At 42.0% G+C, this 19832-nt stretch overlaps 1 protein-coding gene across 4 annotated transcripts in view; it reads left to right on the top strand.

The window, feature by feature from the left end:
- The window catches only part of ap1b1 (adaptor related protein complex 1 subunit beta 1), a 37978-nt gene extending 22528 nt beyond the window's left edge, over positions 1 to 15450 (top strand). For all 4 annotated transcript variants that reach the window (XM_047380404.1, XM_047380403.1, XM_047380405.1 and 1 more), the window contains 2 exons: positions 113 to 267; positions 14128 to 15450. In XM_047380404.1, coding sequence (XP_047236360.1) covers positions 113 to 267; positions 14128 to 14202 — 230 coding nt within the window. In that variant the 3' untranslated portion in view covers positions 14203 to 15450. The remainder of the gene's footprint in view (positions 1 to 112; positions 268 to 14127) is intronic.
- The last annotated feature ends 4382 nt before the right edge of the window (positions 15451 to 19832 follow it).

Raw genomic sequence — 19832 nt, 5'->3', positions numbered from 1 at the left:
TAGACGGCCTCAGAGCATGACGGAAGCCAGTGAGGGTTCAGTATTAAATATGTGAACTCAAATAAAGAGTAAGTATGATCACCTTTGTTGCATTCTTTCATTATGTTAACAGATGCAGCCTCTAACAAACTTCAGAGTAGCAACATCTTCACCATAGCTAAGCGTACAGTGGACGGCCAGGACTTGCTGTATCAGTCTACGAAGCTCAGCAACGGCATCTGGGTTCTGGCTGAGCTGAGGGTGCAGACAGGAAACCCGAATTTCACAGTGAGTCTTGCACTACTCAGGCCCTTTGCGCAGAGACAACAGTTTTTGGTGAAAACGGAAACGCTTTGTTGTGCTTCTACTGTTTGTGTACTCCATAATAGCATGTGTTTTCTCTGAAAACGGCACAATTTGAAAACGAGTTCCACAGTGTAGCGTTTTGAAAACATTCCAGTTTCCATTGTCGTGACGGGAAAAAGATGAATGTTTAGGGGGAAACCCTGGCAAATGCACAGTATGACTGCAATCAGTAGAAATTAACGCGCACTCGTACAGCGTAACAGATGCCGAGCAGTTTAAAACCCGCAGAAGACAAAGAAATCAACAATAACAATAGCAGATTATAGAATATTGTTTGTGCTGCTGATGGTTGTCCAACAAAGTGCTGACTTTCTACCCCGTTTGTTTAAGCAGGGAGTGTTTGTACGCATGTGCCTGTTAAGTTTCAAAGAACATGCTGCCCACTAGTGACAAGACAGGGAAATGACGGTTCTACTTGTGCCTTGTGCACGAAGATCGCAATTAAAACGTCATGTTTTCCCGGAAACGGAAAAACAATGGATCCTTGTCGTGTGCACAGGGCACAAGTGTTACGTTTAATCGCTGTTCTGATTGTGCTGATAATTATTTACGGCAAAAAGTAACAGCTGGAAAAAGACCTGGTCACCTTCTATGATTTAAAGACTATTAACAAAAGATAGTAAGAAACATTTTACTCTGAGAAGGAAATCTCTTTTTAACATGCTGACTTTGGAAAATCAGGTAAAATAGTCCTATTTCCACATACTATTTTTTCTTTGAATATATTTTTTTTTCTACAATCTTGCCTTCCAAGCTTTCTCTGACCTTTTTACATGCTTGAATGCATACAGGGAATTGCGTAAGTATTCACGCCCCTTTTATTTTTGTCAAATCAACAACATCAACCATTAATGTACTTTATTGGGTTAGTTCAACATAGTAGAGCCCAATATAATAATACATGGTTACCTACATGTTTTTAATTTCTCCTTGAGATTAATAAAGTACTTTCGAACTGAATTGAGTATTAAATTATTTTACACAAGATTTTGTGAGGTGTGCATTTTTATTCAGTTCACTATTCTCTGATACCCTTAAATAAAACATATTGTCCCCAGAAGTCAACTAATTGGCAAAAAAAAAGCCCACCTGTGTTTAATTTAATCTCAGTATAGGTCCAGCTGTTTTCTGAAGGCCTCAGAGGTTTGTCCGAGAACGTTGGTGACCAAACAGCATCAGGACGACCAAGGGACACTGTAGGAGCTACATAGAGGCTGCAATAGTTGATACTGGAGTGAAGGTCAACCTTCCAGCAGAATAATAACTATTAAAATACACCTATATATTGGAAAGGTTTAAAACAAAGCATATTCATTTGGTAAATTGGTTTAGTCAAAGTCCTTTTTCTAAATTCATTTAAGAAGCTGGAAGAAAATTGGAAAATCCATGTTTACAGAAGGTCTCCATCCATGACTGAGCTTTAGCTATTTTCCAAAAAAATGGGCAAAAAATCCATTTAATTACCGGATTTGCAAAGCTGGTAAGAACATACTCCAAAAAACTTGAGCTCCAATCACCGTGAAAGGAAATTCTCCAAATATTGGCTTTTGGGGTTGAAAATAAATGCATACTTAATTTTTAAGACTTAATTTTTTTAAAGAAATGTTGAAAATCAAACAACATCCTTTAAATTTAACAATGATGTACAGTAACCTTACAATAAAATTTGTGGTTTTACTTGACAAAATGTGAAACAGTTCAAGGGATTTGAATACTTTTCCAAAGCAGTTTATATGCAGGACATATGGAATATAAAATAATTATTTACAGTGGTTAAAAATTCATTTTTTTTGGGATAAATGTTCAGTTTACCTCATATTGGCAGATCTAAGTAATTCTCTTTGGAGCCATTTTTCTATTTGAGCAGGAGTATAGACAGTCGATACCTAAGACTTGATTTTAAGAGCTGAGGTCAAGGTTTCAGATTTTATTTCTATAAACGGGCCCCACTGTTGTTGTGAACACAGGGTATTTACATGCTTGACACAAAAGCTTAAAAGATTTCAGTGCCCAAATTTTCCCTGCTGGCTGGCAGATTCTGTGTATTTATATGCAGACATCTGCTTATTGAGATTGAAAGTGGAAATAGAAGCTCTAAAAACTGCATTAAAATCATTCACTCGTACTCGTCGTACTCGTCGTACTCGTCGTCTTCCGGGACCGGTCGCGGGGGCAGCAGACTCAGCAGAGACGCCCAGATGTCCCTCTCCCCAGACACCTCCTCCAGCTCCTCCGGGGGGAGCCCAAGGCGTTCCCAGGCCAGCCGAGAGACATAGTCCCTCCAGCGTGTCCTTGGCCGTCCCCTGGGCCTCCTCCCGGTGGGATGTGCCTGGAACACCTCCTGAGGAAGGCGTCCAGGAGGCATCCGGTATAGATGCCCGAGCCACCTCAACTGGCTCCTCTCGATCTGAGATGTGGAGGAGCAGCGTCTCTATTCCGAGCCCCTCCCCGATGGCCGAGCTCCTCACCCTATCTCTAAGGGAGTGCCCGGCCACCCTACGGAGGAAGTTCATTTCCGCTGCTTGTATCCGGGATCTCGTTGTTTCGGTCATGACCCAAAGTTCATGGCCTTAGGTGAGGGTAGGAACGTAGACCGACCGGTAAATTGAGAGCTTCGCTTTTCGGCTCAGCTCTCTCTTCACCACAACGGACCGGCACAGCGCCCCCATTACTGTGGCAGCCGCACCGATCCGTCTGTGAATCTCCCGCTCGATTCTTCCCTCACTCGTGAACAATACCCCGAGATACTTAAACTCCTCCACTTGAGGCAGGAACTCCCCTCCGACCTGAAGAGGACAAGCCACTCTTTTCCGGTCGAGAACCATGGCCTCGGACTTGGAGGAGCTGATCTTCATCCCAGCCGCTTCACACTCGGCTGCGAACCGCCCCAGTGCATGCTGTAGGTCTTGGCTAGATGGGGCCAGCAGGACCACATCATCCGCAAAAAGAAGAGACGAAATCCACTGGTCCCCAAACCAGACCCCCTCCGGCCCTTGGCTGCACCTAGAAATCCTGTCCATAAAAGTTATGAACAAAGGGCAGCCCTGCCGGAGTCCAACATGCACCGGGAACAGGTCCGACTTAGTGCCGGCAATGCGAACCAAACTCCTGCTCCGCTTGTACACAGATTGGATGGCCCCTAATAAAGGGCCCCCAATTCCATACTCCTGGAGCACCCCCACAAGGCATCACGAGGGACACAGTCGAATGCCTTCTCCAGGTCCACAAAACACATGTGGACCGGTTGGGCAAACTCCCATGAACCCTCGAGTACCCTGTAGAGGGTATAGAGCTGGTCCAGTGTTCCATGGCCGGGACGAAAACCACACTGCACCTCCTGAAGCCGAGGTTCGACTATCGGCCGAACTGTCCTCTCAAAAACCCTGGCGTAGGCCTTACCAGGAGGCTGAGGAGTGTGATCCCCCTGTAGTTGGAACACACCCTCCGGTCATCCTTCTTATATAGGGGGACCACCACCCCAGTGCCAATCCAAAGGCACTGTCCCCGTCCGCCACGCAATGTTGAAGAGGCGTGTCAACCATGACAGCCCCACAGCATCCAAAGACTTGAGGTACTCAGGGCGGATCTCATCCAACCCCGAAGCCCTGCCACCGCGGAGCTTTTTAACCACCTCGGTGACTTCAGCCTGGGTGATGAAAGAGTCCAACCCCGAGTCCCCAGCCTCTGTTTCCACCAGGGAATGCGTGATGGCAGGATTGAGGAGATCCTCGAAGTACTCCTTCCACTGGCCGATAATGTCCCCAGTCGAGGTCAGCAGCTCCCCACCTCCACTGTAAACAGTGTTGGCGAAGCACTGCTTCCCCTTTCTGAGGCGCCGGACGGTTTGCCAGAATCGCTTCAGGGCCAACCGGTAGTCCTTCTCCATGGCCTCACCGAACTCCTCCCAGGTCCGAGTTTTTGCCTCTGCCACCGCCCGGGCCGCAGCACGCTTGGCCCCATGGTACCCGTCAGCCACCTCAGGAGTCGCACAAGCCAACCACAGCTGATAGGACTCCTTCTTCAGCTTGACAGCGTCCCTTACTGCCGGTGTCTGCCACCGGGTTCTGGGATTGCCGCCGCGACAGGCACTGCAGACCTTACGGCCGCAGCTATGGGCAGCAGCATCGACAATAGATGCGGAGAACATGGTCCACTCGGACTCTATGTCTCCAACATCCCCCGGGATCTGGTCAAAGCTCTCCCGGAGGTGAGAGTTGAATACATCCCTGGCCAAGGGGTTCGCCAGAGACCCTCACTCTGCGCTTGGGCCTGCCAAATCTGTCCGGCTTTCTCTTCCCCCAGCGGATCCAACTCACCACCAGGTTGTGATCAGTGGACAGCTCAGCCCCTCTCTTCATCCGAGTGTCCAAAACATGCGGCCGAAGGTCTGATGATACGACAACAAAGTCGATCATTGACCTCCTGCCTAGGGTATCCTGGTGCCAAGTGCACTGATGGAAACCCTTATGTTTGAACATGGTGTTCATTATGGACAATCCGTGACTAGCAGAGAAGTCCAATAACAAAGCACCACTCGGATTCAGATCGGGGAGGCCATTCCTCCCGATCACGCCTCTCCAGGTGTCACTGTCGTTTCCCACGTGGGCGTTGAAGTCCCCCAGCAGAATAATGGAGTCCCCGTGAGGGGCATTATCCAGCACCCCCGACAGGGACGCCAAGAAGGCCGGGTACTCCGCACTACCACTCGGCCCGTAGGCTGAAATGATAGTCAGAGACCTCTCCCCAACCCGAAGGCGCAGGGATGCGACCCTCTCATCCACTGGGATAAACCCCAACACTAGACGGCTGAGCTGGGGGGGCGACAGGCAAACCCACCCCAGCCCGCCGCCTCTCCCCATGGGCCACTCCAGAGTAGAAGAGAGTCCAGCCCCTCTCGAGGAGATGGGTTCCAGAGCCCATCTCCCATTCATATAAATATAAATATATTTTTTTGATACCACAGAAGCCTATGGATAGAACTGAGCCAAACCTATCCTTAAGCATAGCAGTATCATGTACTTTAACTTTATTTAGAAAGTGTGTCAGTCATGAATTGCAGGGAGGATCACTTTCACCTTGTCCTGAGCTCACCTACAACAATGTGTAGTCACAATGTAGTGGCTTCTCATTTAGATGCCTCAGAAGATTATGTTAGCTTTATTGTCCAAAGAAAATTTGTCTTGGATACAAATACTGTCTGCTGCTTAAATATAAAAGCCAGACAAATCACACAACATTCACACCTAAAAAAAAATAAATAAATCTGAGTCCAAAATAGAAGTATCTAAATGTGATATTTTTTACCATGTGTATTCAGTGATGTAGGATAAGCAGACATGTGTGGACTATAACAGGAGGGTGTGACAACAAGACTGAAGGATTATCTTCCAAAGAAAACATACATTACTGACCAAAAACCTCCCACGACCCTGTGTCATAACATATTATGGTCAGTCAAACCAAACTGGACTTTTGGGCCATAATTCCAACAGGTATGTTTGGCAAGAAACATACCCTAGCATGGCACAGACACTAACGCCATACCTATGATGTAAGATGGTGGTGGCAACTACTGTTGTTCAGCTGGAACTCAAGTTTTGGTCATGCTGGCTGAACTTATGAACAGTTCCAAATACCGGTCAATTTTAGGCCAAAATCTTTAGGGGTTTGCTAGAAATCTGAAAATGGATTTCAGATTTCACAGAGAGTCCTTGCAAACATCCAAAACAACCAAAAACTAGCTTAATCAAAGGGAAATTAAAGTTTCAGAAAGCCCTAGCCAGCTTCTAGAAAAGTATCTGAGAAAATCTGTGGGTTCTGCTGAAGGAGACTGAGGACAAGACATGTCTTGAGAGATTTGGAGAACCTGTGCAAAAGTGTTTAATATCCAGATATCCAGATTTTCTGCTTTAAGTGAGCAAGGTCAGGACATCTTGAAAAATCTTCTGTTCTTTCACTTCCTGAATAAAGTCAGAATGATTCAGCGGACACACTGTCACTGTGCCACGCCACAGATCGAGCTGTTCGTACTCTTGTATCTAAGTAAACAAGCAGCCATGACGGAGACGGATGTGCAGCAATGAGCAGCAAACTTGCTGAGAGGAAGCTGTTGGTGCTGTCATACGAGCGCTCTATGAATATTGTGGGGCTTTGTCGACGTGTTCTTGTCTGTTATGACATTGTGTTTTTCTGCATTATCAGTGAGCCTCTGTCATGACGTTGATAGATTGTGGTTGGTGTAGAGATTCATGACGAGCGGTGACCTTGGTGCGACTCCTCCCTGCTCTATTCTCCGTCAGCTACCTCATGTTTCATTTATAAGGTGGCATCAACTGTCTTCTTTATTTTGCAACATAACTTTTATTGCATTATGGACAACCAGAGAATCGCAACAAGAACACCTGCCAGTTACACAGTCAGATTTTTACATTAATTAACAACATACAATATTTCTGTCTTGGAATGTGACTAGATACATAGGAATATGCATGGTATACAAATAAATGGTTATAGATATTACACACTGAAAAAAGCAAAGAAATCAACACCTAAGATGGAGGATTCATTATATCCCTCCTTACCAGTGTCTATTCCATTCAGGCCACCTCACAATGTACAGGTCATGTTTCAGCCTCAAATGGTATCTTAGATTTTCTAGATAGTTCATTTCATAAAAACTTTCATGCCAGTGGTCAGTGTTGGGTGGGTCTGCCCGTAACCATTTATAGGTTATCGCTTTTTTGCTTCCGCAGTTCATATTTTTAGCAGGTATTTGTCACTTCCCTTTAAATTCATAGTTTATTACAGTGTTGAAATCAGTTGCACAGAAGAGGGTTCCCTAAGATTCCCAAGATATTTCAACCTGCCTGAGGTGGTATGGATACAAATAACGGACTGATAGTTTTCCCCGTTACTTTTGCTCTGGGCTAAAACATACCCCTCCTCTTTATCTCAGACGTCTTTAGTCAATAAAAAGTTAATGCCATTTCTTATTAGAAAAGCTGCTGCTCTTTTAAGCCTGGTTTAAAACGAGCTAAAAAAATTCTTGGTATCCAGAGTTCCTAGGTTTTTTGTGTTCCTCCTCCATGAGAGGTGTTTCCTACAGAAAAACTGGCGTTTATCTCCTCATTTTTGACGATACGTTTCTTCTTTTTATAGGATTATTAAAAACATTCCACGAAGGAACTTTAAATTTGCTATTGTCCATAGATAAAGAAAAACAACGTGTATTTACCCTGGCAAAATTAACATTTAAAAAGCAGCTGTAGAGTAGAACACGAACAAAATTAACAATTTGGAATCTAACAATGGCTTCCAACCTTAGGGTCACAAATCGCCTTGTCATCCCAGATTTCCAGTGGAAATCCCTCTTCGCACTGGATGGGACAGGCACTTAACTTCAAGTTGCCTGTTAGTACGATTGGGTGACTCTAGTGTAAAGCACATTGAGTGTTTGGTACGACTGAAAAGGCGTTCAGTCCATTTACCATGCCCACAGCATGATGCTGCCACTGACGTGTCACAGTGGGGATGGAAGGGCCAGGGTGATGTGCAGAATTAGTGACTTGCCACATACAACATTATGCATACAGGACGAAACGTTCAGTTTTTGTCTCGTCTGACCAGAAAACCTTCTTCCACGTGTTCCTAGTATCTATTTTCTTTCCAGTCTTTTATCGAGGCCAGACTAACAGTTGTCCTGTCAGCAGTTTCTCCCAACTGAGCTGTGGATCTCTGCAGCTCCTTCAGAGTTACCGTGGGCTTCTTTGCTGCTTTTGAATAATGCTTTCCTTTCACAGCCTGTCAGTTTAGGTTACCCACCGTGTTGGATTGCAGATGCGCCATGCCATTTTCATTTTCAAACGATAGATTGAACCGTGGAATAAGAGATGTTCAGAGGTTTGGGATATTTTTTCATAATCTAACTCTCCTTCCACCACGTTGGTTCACTGATTGTCTTAAACATTTGCCGCCTTCACAGGACAGCCGCAATTATACCTGGATTAAAATGTTACTTGACAGAATGAAAACAAAAACTCCGGGGTGCAGATTCTTTTGCATGGCACAATAGGTTACCAACTGTGCAGTAAAAACACTGGCGCGGAGTTTAGATTGCTGCATGCACATAATGTACTGCGATGCTTGTTGCTCTGAGCTGCTGCCTGCTGCATGGTCCCAGCGCTCTCTTGGCACAGAACATTAAAGCCAAGCTGCCAAAGCCTTTTGTCGAACTCTATTTTTAGACCTGAAGGAGCAAAGCGTTGCCACTGCATTTTTCACTGGGTTTCATGGTGCTTCAGAAAACAATAAAAAAAGGGATTAAAAATCATTTTCTGCAGAGGAAACTTGGTCATGCTGTATTGTTTTTTTTTTTTTTTCTTTCTGCTGCTGCTCTGCACCAGGGTGTTATGAAGCATATTCGTAGCCTGGCCTATTTTTTCTGATAATCTAAACTTGATTGACTTCAGCTCTCCCACGACACCTTTCTATTTATATGAGCTATTAAAGCTTTGTCCCAGTTCCACACTCCAATCTGCTTCTCGCTAACTCTTTTGAAATGTTTTTTAATAACTATTTAGGAAGATAAAAGTCAGAATTGAAATTTTTTTCTAGCATTATTGTTTTAGATATTGGAAAATTAAGTAACCATAGATCATTATAGGTAGCAGAAATATAGCAATTTCTTAGTAATATAAAGAAAAGGAACTCTAAGCCTGCATTGCTGAAAACCCATCATCCCTTAGGTTGATATGACACCTTATTCGTTAGAGCCATGTCTCTAACATTCCCACTTTTCCACACATTCACACCTTCCTCAGTTGCCTGCTACAGGCAGAGAGAACTCTATGAAGGTGATGAGAGGAAACCAAAAGTGAGAAGTTTTAGAGCAGACTGAAAAAACGGAAACCCTGCACAGTGACCTTTATTCATATGAACAATCAGCTGCAGCTCCTGCGTGTTTCTTTTATTGACCTCATTTCCCATCTCTGATCTTATTTATTCTGTATTTTGTGGAGCATTGGGATGCTGCTCATCTTCTTGACATGAAACTGGGGTGTTCCCGTCTGCCATGTCCTGTCCCCATGGCAACAATGTGACCAGTGATGTTGGCTGATTTATTTACTTTTTTTCTCCTTTCTGCCCACCTCTACAGTGGCTTCTGATTGTTTTCAGCAAACTCAGAAATAGACACCACGAAGCTCCCTGAACACAGAAGACTTATGAGAAATTCTCTCAGTTTAGCATGCTGTTACTGTTTGCCTGCAAGTCCTCCAGATGAACACTTTGGTCCCTTCATGTATGTTTAGCATATGAATATTATATGTTGGGTATTTTAAACTGTGTGCTTTATCGTAATATCACATTTATAGTTCTGGTCAAAAGTTTATATATGCTCATAATTTGCATGAATGTCATCTTTCTTTGTGGCATTTAATTGTTTAGGTGATTATTTTTCCTGGAAACACAATTAACATCTTCAATAATTTAAAAACAAGACTCGTTTAAAATTTATTGCAGATTCGGTGTGATCCACCCAGGGTCAGAATTATACATACAGGTTCAAATATATACATATAGTCCAATTGATATGTGCCATTGATTTGTAGCCATCAACATGTTTCTGGTATAACTCTAGATGCTTATTTGACTACTCTTCATGGCAGAGCTGGTAGAGTTCATTTCAGTTGATTAGCTTGTTAGAGTATTTGGCTTCTGGGCACACACCCCAACTTTTCAATAGCTTTGGGTCAGTTGTTCCTGTTGGAGCACCGGCTGTCTGCGACTCAGACCTGGATTTACGTTTTCCTCCAAGACGACTTGGTGTTCTTCAGACTTTATTGTGCCCTGCAAAGATTCAAGGTCACCCCATCATGCCAGATGAGCAGAACAGCTCCAAAACAGAGCAATCATTATGTTTCACAGTAGTTATGGTGGTTGTTTCATTAAGAGGTTCCTGTTTCCTTCTGTAAACACAGAGCTTATGTGGATGATTAAAAAGCTCCAGTTTTCTCATTTTCCAGAAGCTTTAGAGCTTGTCTACAGTATTTTGGCACATTCATTCTGGTTGTTTTTGTAGCACTCCTGGGTCTTTTTTCCATTTAGTCTGTTTTGTTTTAAAATGCGATGAATGCTGCGATCAGTTTAACTTGATTTGATTTGGATGGCTTCATTGGCTATTTTTCCACCATCCATGCCATCTCCTCTTGCCTTTTCATCCAGGAAAAGTTGGCTACAGTCTTATGAACATTAATTTTAAATAATATTGGCCCCTGTGATCCCAGAAACATGAAGCTGCTCAGAGATGGCCTTGAAGTCTTTACCTTTACATGAAAACCTAAAATCTTTTTTTCTTAGATACTCAACGTGGAGGACATAACGGTACCAAACTACCCAGCAGCATTTTTGTTTCCTTTAAATAGGCTAATTGGCTGAAGAAAAGCCTGAACTGTGATGCAAGGATCATTGGTTTCTTCAGGGGTACCAGCATAACCTATGTTTTTATAATTTTGTTTACTCTATTACATGCTAAAAGCCCACATTAGACAGTTGCATTAATTGAATCACTTTTAAAGAGAAATGAATGAGCTGTAGGTCTACCAACAATCTTTTCTGCATCTGTACATAGCTCATTGTAAACTTCATTATGTTGCAAAACAAAACAAAAATGGAAAATATGGTTTAAATATACAGTATTTTATCTGCATCAAAAATCAGTCTATCTAGGATAAAACCTTTTCTGGGGATAAACCTTTTTCTGATTCCACGCTCACGGAGGTGCAGGTGAACTTTTTATTTTTTCCACACTTTTCACAAGAACTCAGCTTGAAATTGCAGAATCAAAATACTTTGATAGTAAATGTTCATATTTTCAGGGGGCAGAATAAAACGGCGTGGGAAGAATCCATTAATATTTAACTCCCTGTTTTTCCTCTTCTTCCTACTTCAGTTTGTAATTTCCTCATCCTCTGAGGACACAGTGCTGTTATTTTAAAAACAAGCTGGAAGCTGAGTGCTGCATTTATGAGTTGTTCACAATTGCTGGAGCTTCGGCACTTCCTGCCATCTTGCTGATAGGAGCACAGCTGTCTAAACGCTGCCGGCAGCAGCATGTATTAGTAAAGAGCCTAGAGAGCCGAGGGAAGCTGTGAACCGCCACGGCTTTATTTATCTGCAACTCTGCGTTACCCACTTCGAAGCTCTCCAACACATCATCACATTTCAGGTGTGAATCCCTGATCAGTGTAATTAGGATAATGGCGCAAACATTATAGAGAATTAATGGTGCTGATATGGGGACAGGCAACAGACAATTGATTGCTTGAAACAAAATGACTGAACACACCAGCTTGTAATTAGGATAATGGAGGATTACTCAACATATTATAAAGGCAGAAACAAAATCTGGATCAAATCCAGTGAAAAGAACATCCCAGACACGAGAAAGAGGGGTCACCCTGACCTTTTCTGCCCAACAAGATGAAAGATCCATCAGTCACTGCAAGCTGCTGTTTTGAAATGCACCTCTTTACCCGAATGTGCCACTCTTGGGTTTGGTATCGCTTGTGCGTCTTGGGTTGTAGAATCACAATGTGACCCTCCCTCCCACACACCAATCAGCCCCTCAGTGTTAGGGGGTTCTAAGCAGTGACTGTGATTAAAGCAGAAAGGATCACACTGTGATGATTTGTGTGCGTTTCACTGTCTCTGATGGGGGGGGGGGGGGGTATACAGGTTGTTCTTGTCTCCTCAGAGACGCGTAGGTCATTAAAGCTTCTGGCTGCCACAGACATGAGAGGTTTTCACCCGTGCAGAATTTAAATTACTGCATTTTTCCTAAATCCTCTCGATCCAAGTGTTTTCTGTGACATCGTGATAGAATCTGAGCAGATGCTGCCCGGTGTTTCCTATAAACAGAGCGTTCCTGGTTGGGAGAAAAATATCTGCAGTCTGATAGGAGGGGGTGAGTGGGGGGAACTCACTTTATGTAGCTCCATTAAATCCAGAACCTTTTCCCCAGCTGAGACCGACATCAAAGGGCGGGCGGGCCGACGCCGTTTCCTCCAGTGTGCTTATGTATCTATTTTTCTGTCAGTAGGTCTGCGTGTGCCTGATAAGACTGAATCAAGGGGCTTTTAATCCGAGGCTTTTTTTCCCCTCTCATGTGAAAAATAATTATTAATGTGTCCTCAGGAAGATGTTTAAATGAATGATCATGTTTTTTTGATTACCCCACATGGTCTGATTTACCTCAATCGTACAAAACAGATGTTCATTTCTGAGCTGTACAGACGCTAGATAATATGCCATTTATATCTCTCTTCAGTTGATTTATTTTTCTGTTATTTTATTTTTTTAATTAATTAAAATCAGTTGGTTTTTTTTCTGTTATATTTTATCTGTTTATTTATTTTAGGTTTTTGTGGCACTAGTGTCCTTTATTCATGAGTAGCGGCACAGGAAGACGGGCAGAGAAAGAAAGGGTTGACATGCAGTAAATGGCCCAGGGCCGGGAATTGAACCGGGAACAGCTGCGTTGCTGACTGTAGCCTCAGTATATGGTGCGCCTGCTTTATCACTGAGGCACATGACGCCCCTTTAAGATTGTTTGTGGGTTTTGTAGTATTGTCTTTTTTTTTAGTTCATTTCGCAGTCTGATCTTTTTTTGACTGTTGACTTCACTGATTGGTCAAGAGTTGTTTTTTTTTTTTTATTCAACATGGTAAATTTATTTAAATCCACGTTGTCCAGGAATCACATTTAAAACTAAGTTCTTTACAATAAACGACCCTAAACAGAAAACATGGGTTCTACGTAGTCTGGAAAGTCTGGAAAAAAATAGGGGTTTCGCTTTAATTTCTTTGCGTAAAACGATCTCGTATGGGAAATATCTACTATGTTGAGATTTTTTTTCTCTTTGATTTACTAAAGAGCAAAAGTCTATTGATGCCTTCATTTACATCAATACTGACATTTCTAATTTGCCACATCATATGTGGATTTTAACATTTAGTATTTTTTGCTCACCTACTAAAAGCAGCCGTACTCAAAAAGTGATAAATTACTGCATGTTTGGCCTCTGGACAACTTTCAGTTCAGATTGAGCTGGACCTGCGGTCGCCACACTGGGTCTAAAATTTTGTGTTTAGTGTTGGACTATTTGACAAGTCCAGAGTTATAGATATTAAAAGAGAGCAGATTTAAGTTTGTTCTGATCCCATGAAAGAGGTCGTACCAATCCAAATGTTTAGCATTGCGTTGTTTCATCATTTTTGAACCTAAACATACCAAGACTTGGCTCCTATTTAAGCAGGTTGAAAGGTGATACTTTGTATTCAAATGTCCAGAATTAAAAACAAAAGGAAGAAAAAGATCAATAAATTTGAGTTTAGAAAAAAATAAGAACAGAAGAAGGTGCCATGACACAAGAGTAGTAACCCTGTATAAACATTTAATAGAAAACAAAAGAAAAGGAATAAACAATATCAAAGGTATGACCAAAGAATAAAACTAATAATTACTAAAAGTATTTTTAGAAGCTTGCAGTTGACACCTAATCTGCAGGCTGCCTTCAATGATTCCTGCTGTTTTCACATTGACCTGTTGACCCTCATAGGTAAGGGGTTATCTTATCAGACATTGTTGATGAAATAATACATTTAAGGGAACATTTTCTTTGTGCACAAAGATTTTAGATAAGATTAAACTATCAGCAGACTTGAATTTTTTTTTTTTCTCATTAAAAACCTGTTTCTCATTATTCAAATCCTTTCTGTCCCTCAGGTCTGTCTAAAGTGCAGAGCTCCAGAGGTCTCTCAGTACGTGTTCCAGAGCTACGAGGCGATGCTGAAGAACTGAGTGAACGGCCGAGCACCTGGTCAGCTGCTGCCCTCAAAAACCTCCTGGCACCTTCTTCTGCTCTTTGTCACTGACCAGGTTACAGCCTCACCCAGTGCAGAAACGCCACCCTGCAGTACTCTCATTAGAAGGCCCTACGGTCTGTTGTAGCTTATTAGAGCGTCACTTTTAGTTCCTGAAAAGGCAGCAGTGGTTTGAGGCTTCCTATCTTTATTCATGTTTAAGTTTCAGGATTTTGTCTTGAGCTACATTATTACAACATGCCCAATCTTCATTGCCTTCTTTTCATAATGACCCATGTTCTTTAGGGGCCAGACGACAGCCTGACGTCTGTCCTTGTGACTCTCTCTGCATGAGGCTCTGCAATCATTTTCTAGCCCCACTTCTCTGCAGACTTCTATTTTTAGAAGTTTGCAGGTGAACCATCAGCTTCACTGTATTTGTTTGGGGGTTCATTTAAGTTGAGACGCAGTAAAAGGCCTGTGTCAGGTGGACACATAAATACCTAAACTACACTATAGTGATTTTATAAAGTTTTCTTTAGTATCTGTGTGGAGCAGTAGTTGGATCTTCTACTGTCCCTAAAAGCAGAATGTCTGTCCGATGTGTGCAATGAAATCTGTGTGTTTCTTACATTTTGTTTCTACATCAGAATCTTGACATTTATAGACTTAGCAGCAGGTGTCACCTCACTGCTCTCATGCTTAGTCATTCCATGGTTTAATTTCTGTTTTGTATTCCTCCTGTTGGTGTTCGTGCAGCAGGCTGGAACAGAGCCTCAGGGTGCAGAGTTTTTTTTTTTTTTTTTTATCAAATATGTCCTCTCCGTCCCTGCGTCATCGACGGCCTCTCAGGCTCTGCCACTCTACTCTCTGTTCCCCTGTATCCTCGCTGCAGCTCTCCACCGAAGATGAAGGCCCAGATGACACAAACCGATGTCATCTGTTACAGATAAAACCTTACATGTAGACACTGTCTCACCTGAAAGAGGGCTAATTGGATTTGTTTTCCAAGTCGTCACACTGACGCCCTTTGTCTCTACGGGATGAATGCATCTACTCTAACCCCTTAGTGATATACAACAGAGGCTGTGTTTTCCATGTGTGTCCCTTTGTGTGTGGTGACTGATGATTCATATGACATGCTGTTAATTAATCAGATGTTTAATCAGATGTTTTTGACTTGCTTAATTTTGTTAAATGTACATCGTTTGAGGAGAAAAAATAATTAAAAGTCATGATGAATCCATGGGGTTTGTCTTTTCTTCTGATATCCCATGTGACTGCAGGATGTAAAACATTAGCTCTATTAGCTCAGTAAAGTCCACATTTTTATAGACCCCACGAGTATGTTTTCCCAGCCGCTCTTCGTAACCACCGGTGACTTTTAAGATGTCTGGGACTCTGCTCCCCTGGGTCACCAGCTGGCAGTGTTGCACACTTGATGTACAAAGCTTTGCATGCAAACAGAGACCAGAGCTCATCACTTTACGGTGCCTTGCAAAGGTATTCATACAGTGGTAAGAACAAGTATTTTACACCCTGTCGATTTTGCAGGTTTCCCACTTGCAAAGTCTTTAACTTTTATCATAGGTACTCTTCAACTGTAAATGATGGCATCTGAAACAAAAATACAGAAAATCACATTGTGTGATGTTTAAGTAATTAATTAGCATTTTATTGCACAAAACTTGATATTAGGTACAGAAAACTTTGTTTGCAATTACAGATATTGTTTCCTTTAGTTCTTGACAAGGTTTGCACACACTGCAGCAGGGATTTTGGACCACTCCATACAGATCTTCTCCAGATCTTTCAGGTTTCAGGGCTGTCACTGGACAATATGGACTTTCAGCTCCCTCCAAAGATTTTCGATTGGGTTCAGGTCTGGAGACTGGCTGGGCCCCTCCAGGATCTTGAGATGCTACTTATGGAGCCACTCCTTAGTTGCCTTAGTTGGAAGACCCAGCCATGACCCATCTTCAATGCCCTTACTGAGGAAGGGAGGTTGTTGGCTAAGATCTCCTGATAAATGGGCCCCCCTCCATCCTCCCCTCAATACGGTGCAGTCATCCTGTCCCCTTTGCAGAAAAGCATCACCAAACAATGATGTTCCATCTCCATGGTTGTACTCCTCCTTCCTCCAAACACGGCAAGTGGAGTTTAGACCAAAAAGCTCTTATTTTTGTTTCTTCAGACCACATGACCTTCTCCCATTCCTCCTCTGGATCATCCAGAAGGTCTCTGGCAAACTTCAGACGGGTCTGGACATGTGCTGGCTTGAGAAGGGGGACCTTGCGTGCGCTGCAGGATTTTAATCCATGGCGTCGTAGTGCGTTACTAATGGTGTTCTTTGAGACTGTGGTCCCAGCTCTCTTCAGGTCATTGACCAGGTCCTGCTGTGTAGTTCTGGGCTGATCCCTCACCTTCCTCATGATCATTGATGTCCCATGAGATGAGATCTTGCATGGAGCACCAGACAGAGGGAAACTGACCGTCATCTTGAACTTCTTCATTTTCTTATAATTGCACCAACAGTTGTTGCCATCTCACCAAGCTTCTTGGCTATTTTCCTGTAGCCCATCCCAGCCTTGTGCAGGTCTACTATTTTATCCCTGATGTCCTCACACAGCTCTCTGGTCTTGGCCATGGTGGAGAGTTTGTTTAATTGATTGTGTGGACAGGTGCCTTTTATACAGATAACGAGTTCAAACAGGTGCAGTTAATACAGGTAATGATTTGAGAACAGGAGGGCTTCTTAAAGAAGAACTAACAGGCCTGTGAGAGCCAGGATTCTTGCTGGTTGTTAGATGATCAAATATTATATCATGCAATAAAATGCAAATTAATTACTTAAAATTCACACAATGTGATTTTTTTTCAAGATTTTTGTTTTTTAATGTGTCACTCAGAGTTAAGCACCTATGATAAAAATTAAAGACTTCTACATGCTTTGCAAGTGGGGACACATGCAAAATCAGCATTGTATCAAATACTTGTTCTCCCCACTGTACATTTTGCCATGTTACAAATTTAAATGTTTTTTATTTTGATTGTACATGACTGATTAATACAATCTATTGCATAATACTGAAAAGAAAATGAAAGTTGATTTTCAAAAATTGTGAAGTGTGATGTGCAGTAGTTTTCAGCTCTCTTTACTGATACCCCTCAATAAAATCCAGTGCAACCATTTGATTTTACAGCTCACCTTATGAGTCCACCTCTGTGTATTCTGAGTATAAATCCAGCTTTGCTGTGAAGACGTCAGGTTTGTTAAACAACAAATGACATCAAAAAGATAAAGTAATGGTAAATGGACTTAACTTGTATGGCTTTTTGTTAGTCGGACCACTTGGAGAGCTTTTACACCAGAGCCACAATCACCTGGCCGCACTCCAAATGTTCACATTCATGCACTGATAAACCGATCGGTAGACCATTAAAGGCTAAGTACCTTGCATGCCTTGAATGGCCCAGTCAAAGTCCAGACATGTCTCTTAAAATACCCAAGACTTGGGGAAAATCTCTGGCCATAGACTCAGTGTAGTTTGACTGTAATGATCTATTTTGCTTATATAGGCAAAGAAGAGGAAAAGACTTTAGTCTCTAGATGTGTAGAGTTTTGATTCCTGGGAAATAAATGCAAATGCATGCCGCACTCTTCAGATTTTTACTTATAAAAGCAATCTTATAATACATTCATGTCCTTCCACCTAACAATTATGAGGTGCTTTTTTGGTCCATCACATAAAATCTCAATTAGATGCTTTTCATGTTGTGGTTGTAACAACAAAATATGGATAAGCTGAAGGGGCATGAATAGTTTTGTAAGGCGGTGTATGTACCACATCTTTGCATGTCAGAGAACATGTCAGTGGGTCTCTGAGGCAGCAACCAGGTGTTTCCTGGTCCAAAGTACTTTTTAAGTGTAACCATGACTTCTGCTGGTTGAGCTGATGTGAAACACAAATACTCCTGAACTCAGACGGGGAGACAGAAATGTTTACTGTGTCCAGCAACTAAGACTCTGTGGCTGGAGAAAAGTCACAGCTCCAAATGTGTGGCATGTATCAGTTCTGTTAATAAGAGAATCTCTGATATTTATCCTCTGCCACAGAAATAACAATAGGGGGCGCTGATTCTCCTACTTTATATTTTATTAAAGTCTCATTCTTGTTTAAAAGAAAAACTGAAAATCATTGTTTTTAGCTTCGGTATAGATGTGTTCTGTGGTGTTGGTAAGAAAGCATGAACTTAAAAGATATCCATTGTATTTAATGCTTGTACTCTCAAAGCTATATAGTAGCAAATCGCCTTCCCTATCGTTGAGTTTATACCCAGTAGCCATTTAAACATATTAAATGTTTTAAGACACACTGCAGTAAAATAGCATTGACAGATATGTGCTCAGGGTGAGAGTGGAGACATCTGAACATATTTTATAGTATTTTGACACATTTGAGTTGGATGAATGAAGCTTTGAAAGCCGAGCATCAAATCTGAGGCCTCAATATGGGCTCGCAAGTACATTGAAGGTGCTGGTCCAAACATGTCCACATAATTTTAGCTTTGACAACATAGGGAATGGATACATGTTTCCGCTCTTCCACTGGTGAGATTTAAAGTGTTTCTCCATAAGACAGGTGACATCAATGTAATAAATAGTTTATGTTGTGCTGCTATTATTTATTGAAGTACACATGGTTTTTAGTTGCTAGTATAACAATATTTACTCAGAAACAAAAGGTTTTCTGCATGTTGCCTTTTGTGTTTTAGCATTTGTAACTACAGATAAAATGTTGAACAGAAAGGTTTTTACAGTCCTGCTAAAACGTTTACATCCACTCATCAGCATGAATGTCATGTTAACTTTTGACATTAAGGGCTGCAATTGATTCCATCTGGGTTTATTGATCAACAATTGAAATTAGTTTTGAAAACAAGTAACTGGCCCAGAAAATACAGATTATCTCTAATCTACAAAGAGTCAAAGTAATGCAGAACATACAGGTTCAAATAAATACATACACCCCCAGTAATATTTGATTAGATATCGTTTAGCAAGTTGTCCTTGGCCAAACATTTTTTGTAACCATCAACAAGCTTCTGACATAACTCTAGTTGGATATCTGACCACTCTTCTTATCACAAGAGGCAGAGTGCTTTTAAATTGGTTGGTTTCCTGCGAAGGACATTTTAACAGAGTTGACATCAGTCTTTTTGATTTATTATTCTAGAAGCCTGAGTTGTCCATTACAAAACCAGTTTTCAAGTGTGATGGGATCATTGTCCTGTTGGAACATCCAATTATATCAAAGTTTCAACCATCTGACTGTTTCTCCCCAGAAGAACAAATATTTGTGAGGATGTTGGGGACCAAATTAGGAACCTCAAGGCTCAAGCCTGTCATAAACTGGAAACTGCTGAAATATCAGAGTCACTGTTCTCAGTGTTGCAAGCTTTGCATTGCGGTGGACTGAGAGGGTGTTAAATAAGAAAGAAGCCTCTTTTGAGTTCGACTGAAATACGCAGCCGCCCAGATGTACAAGCAATGCCGTCTGGTGAATAGCTTTATGATCAGATGAGACAAAGACTGAGGAAACCTCAAACAGGAAGAAAGTTTGGAGA

The sequence above is a fragment of the Girardinichthys multiradiatus genome, chromosome 12 (genome assembly GCF_021462225.1).
Source record: "Girardinichthys multiradiatus isolate DD_20200921_A chromosome 12, DD_fGirMul_XY1, whole genome shotgun sequence".
NCBI lineage: Eukaryota > Metazoa > Chordata > Actinopteri > Cyprinodontiformes > Goodeidae > Girardinichthys > Girardinichthys multiradiatus.
Note: the sequence above shows the minus strand (reverse complement) of the source record. Positions and strands in the feature narration are given on the sequence as shown.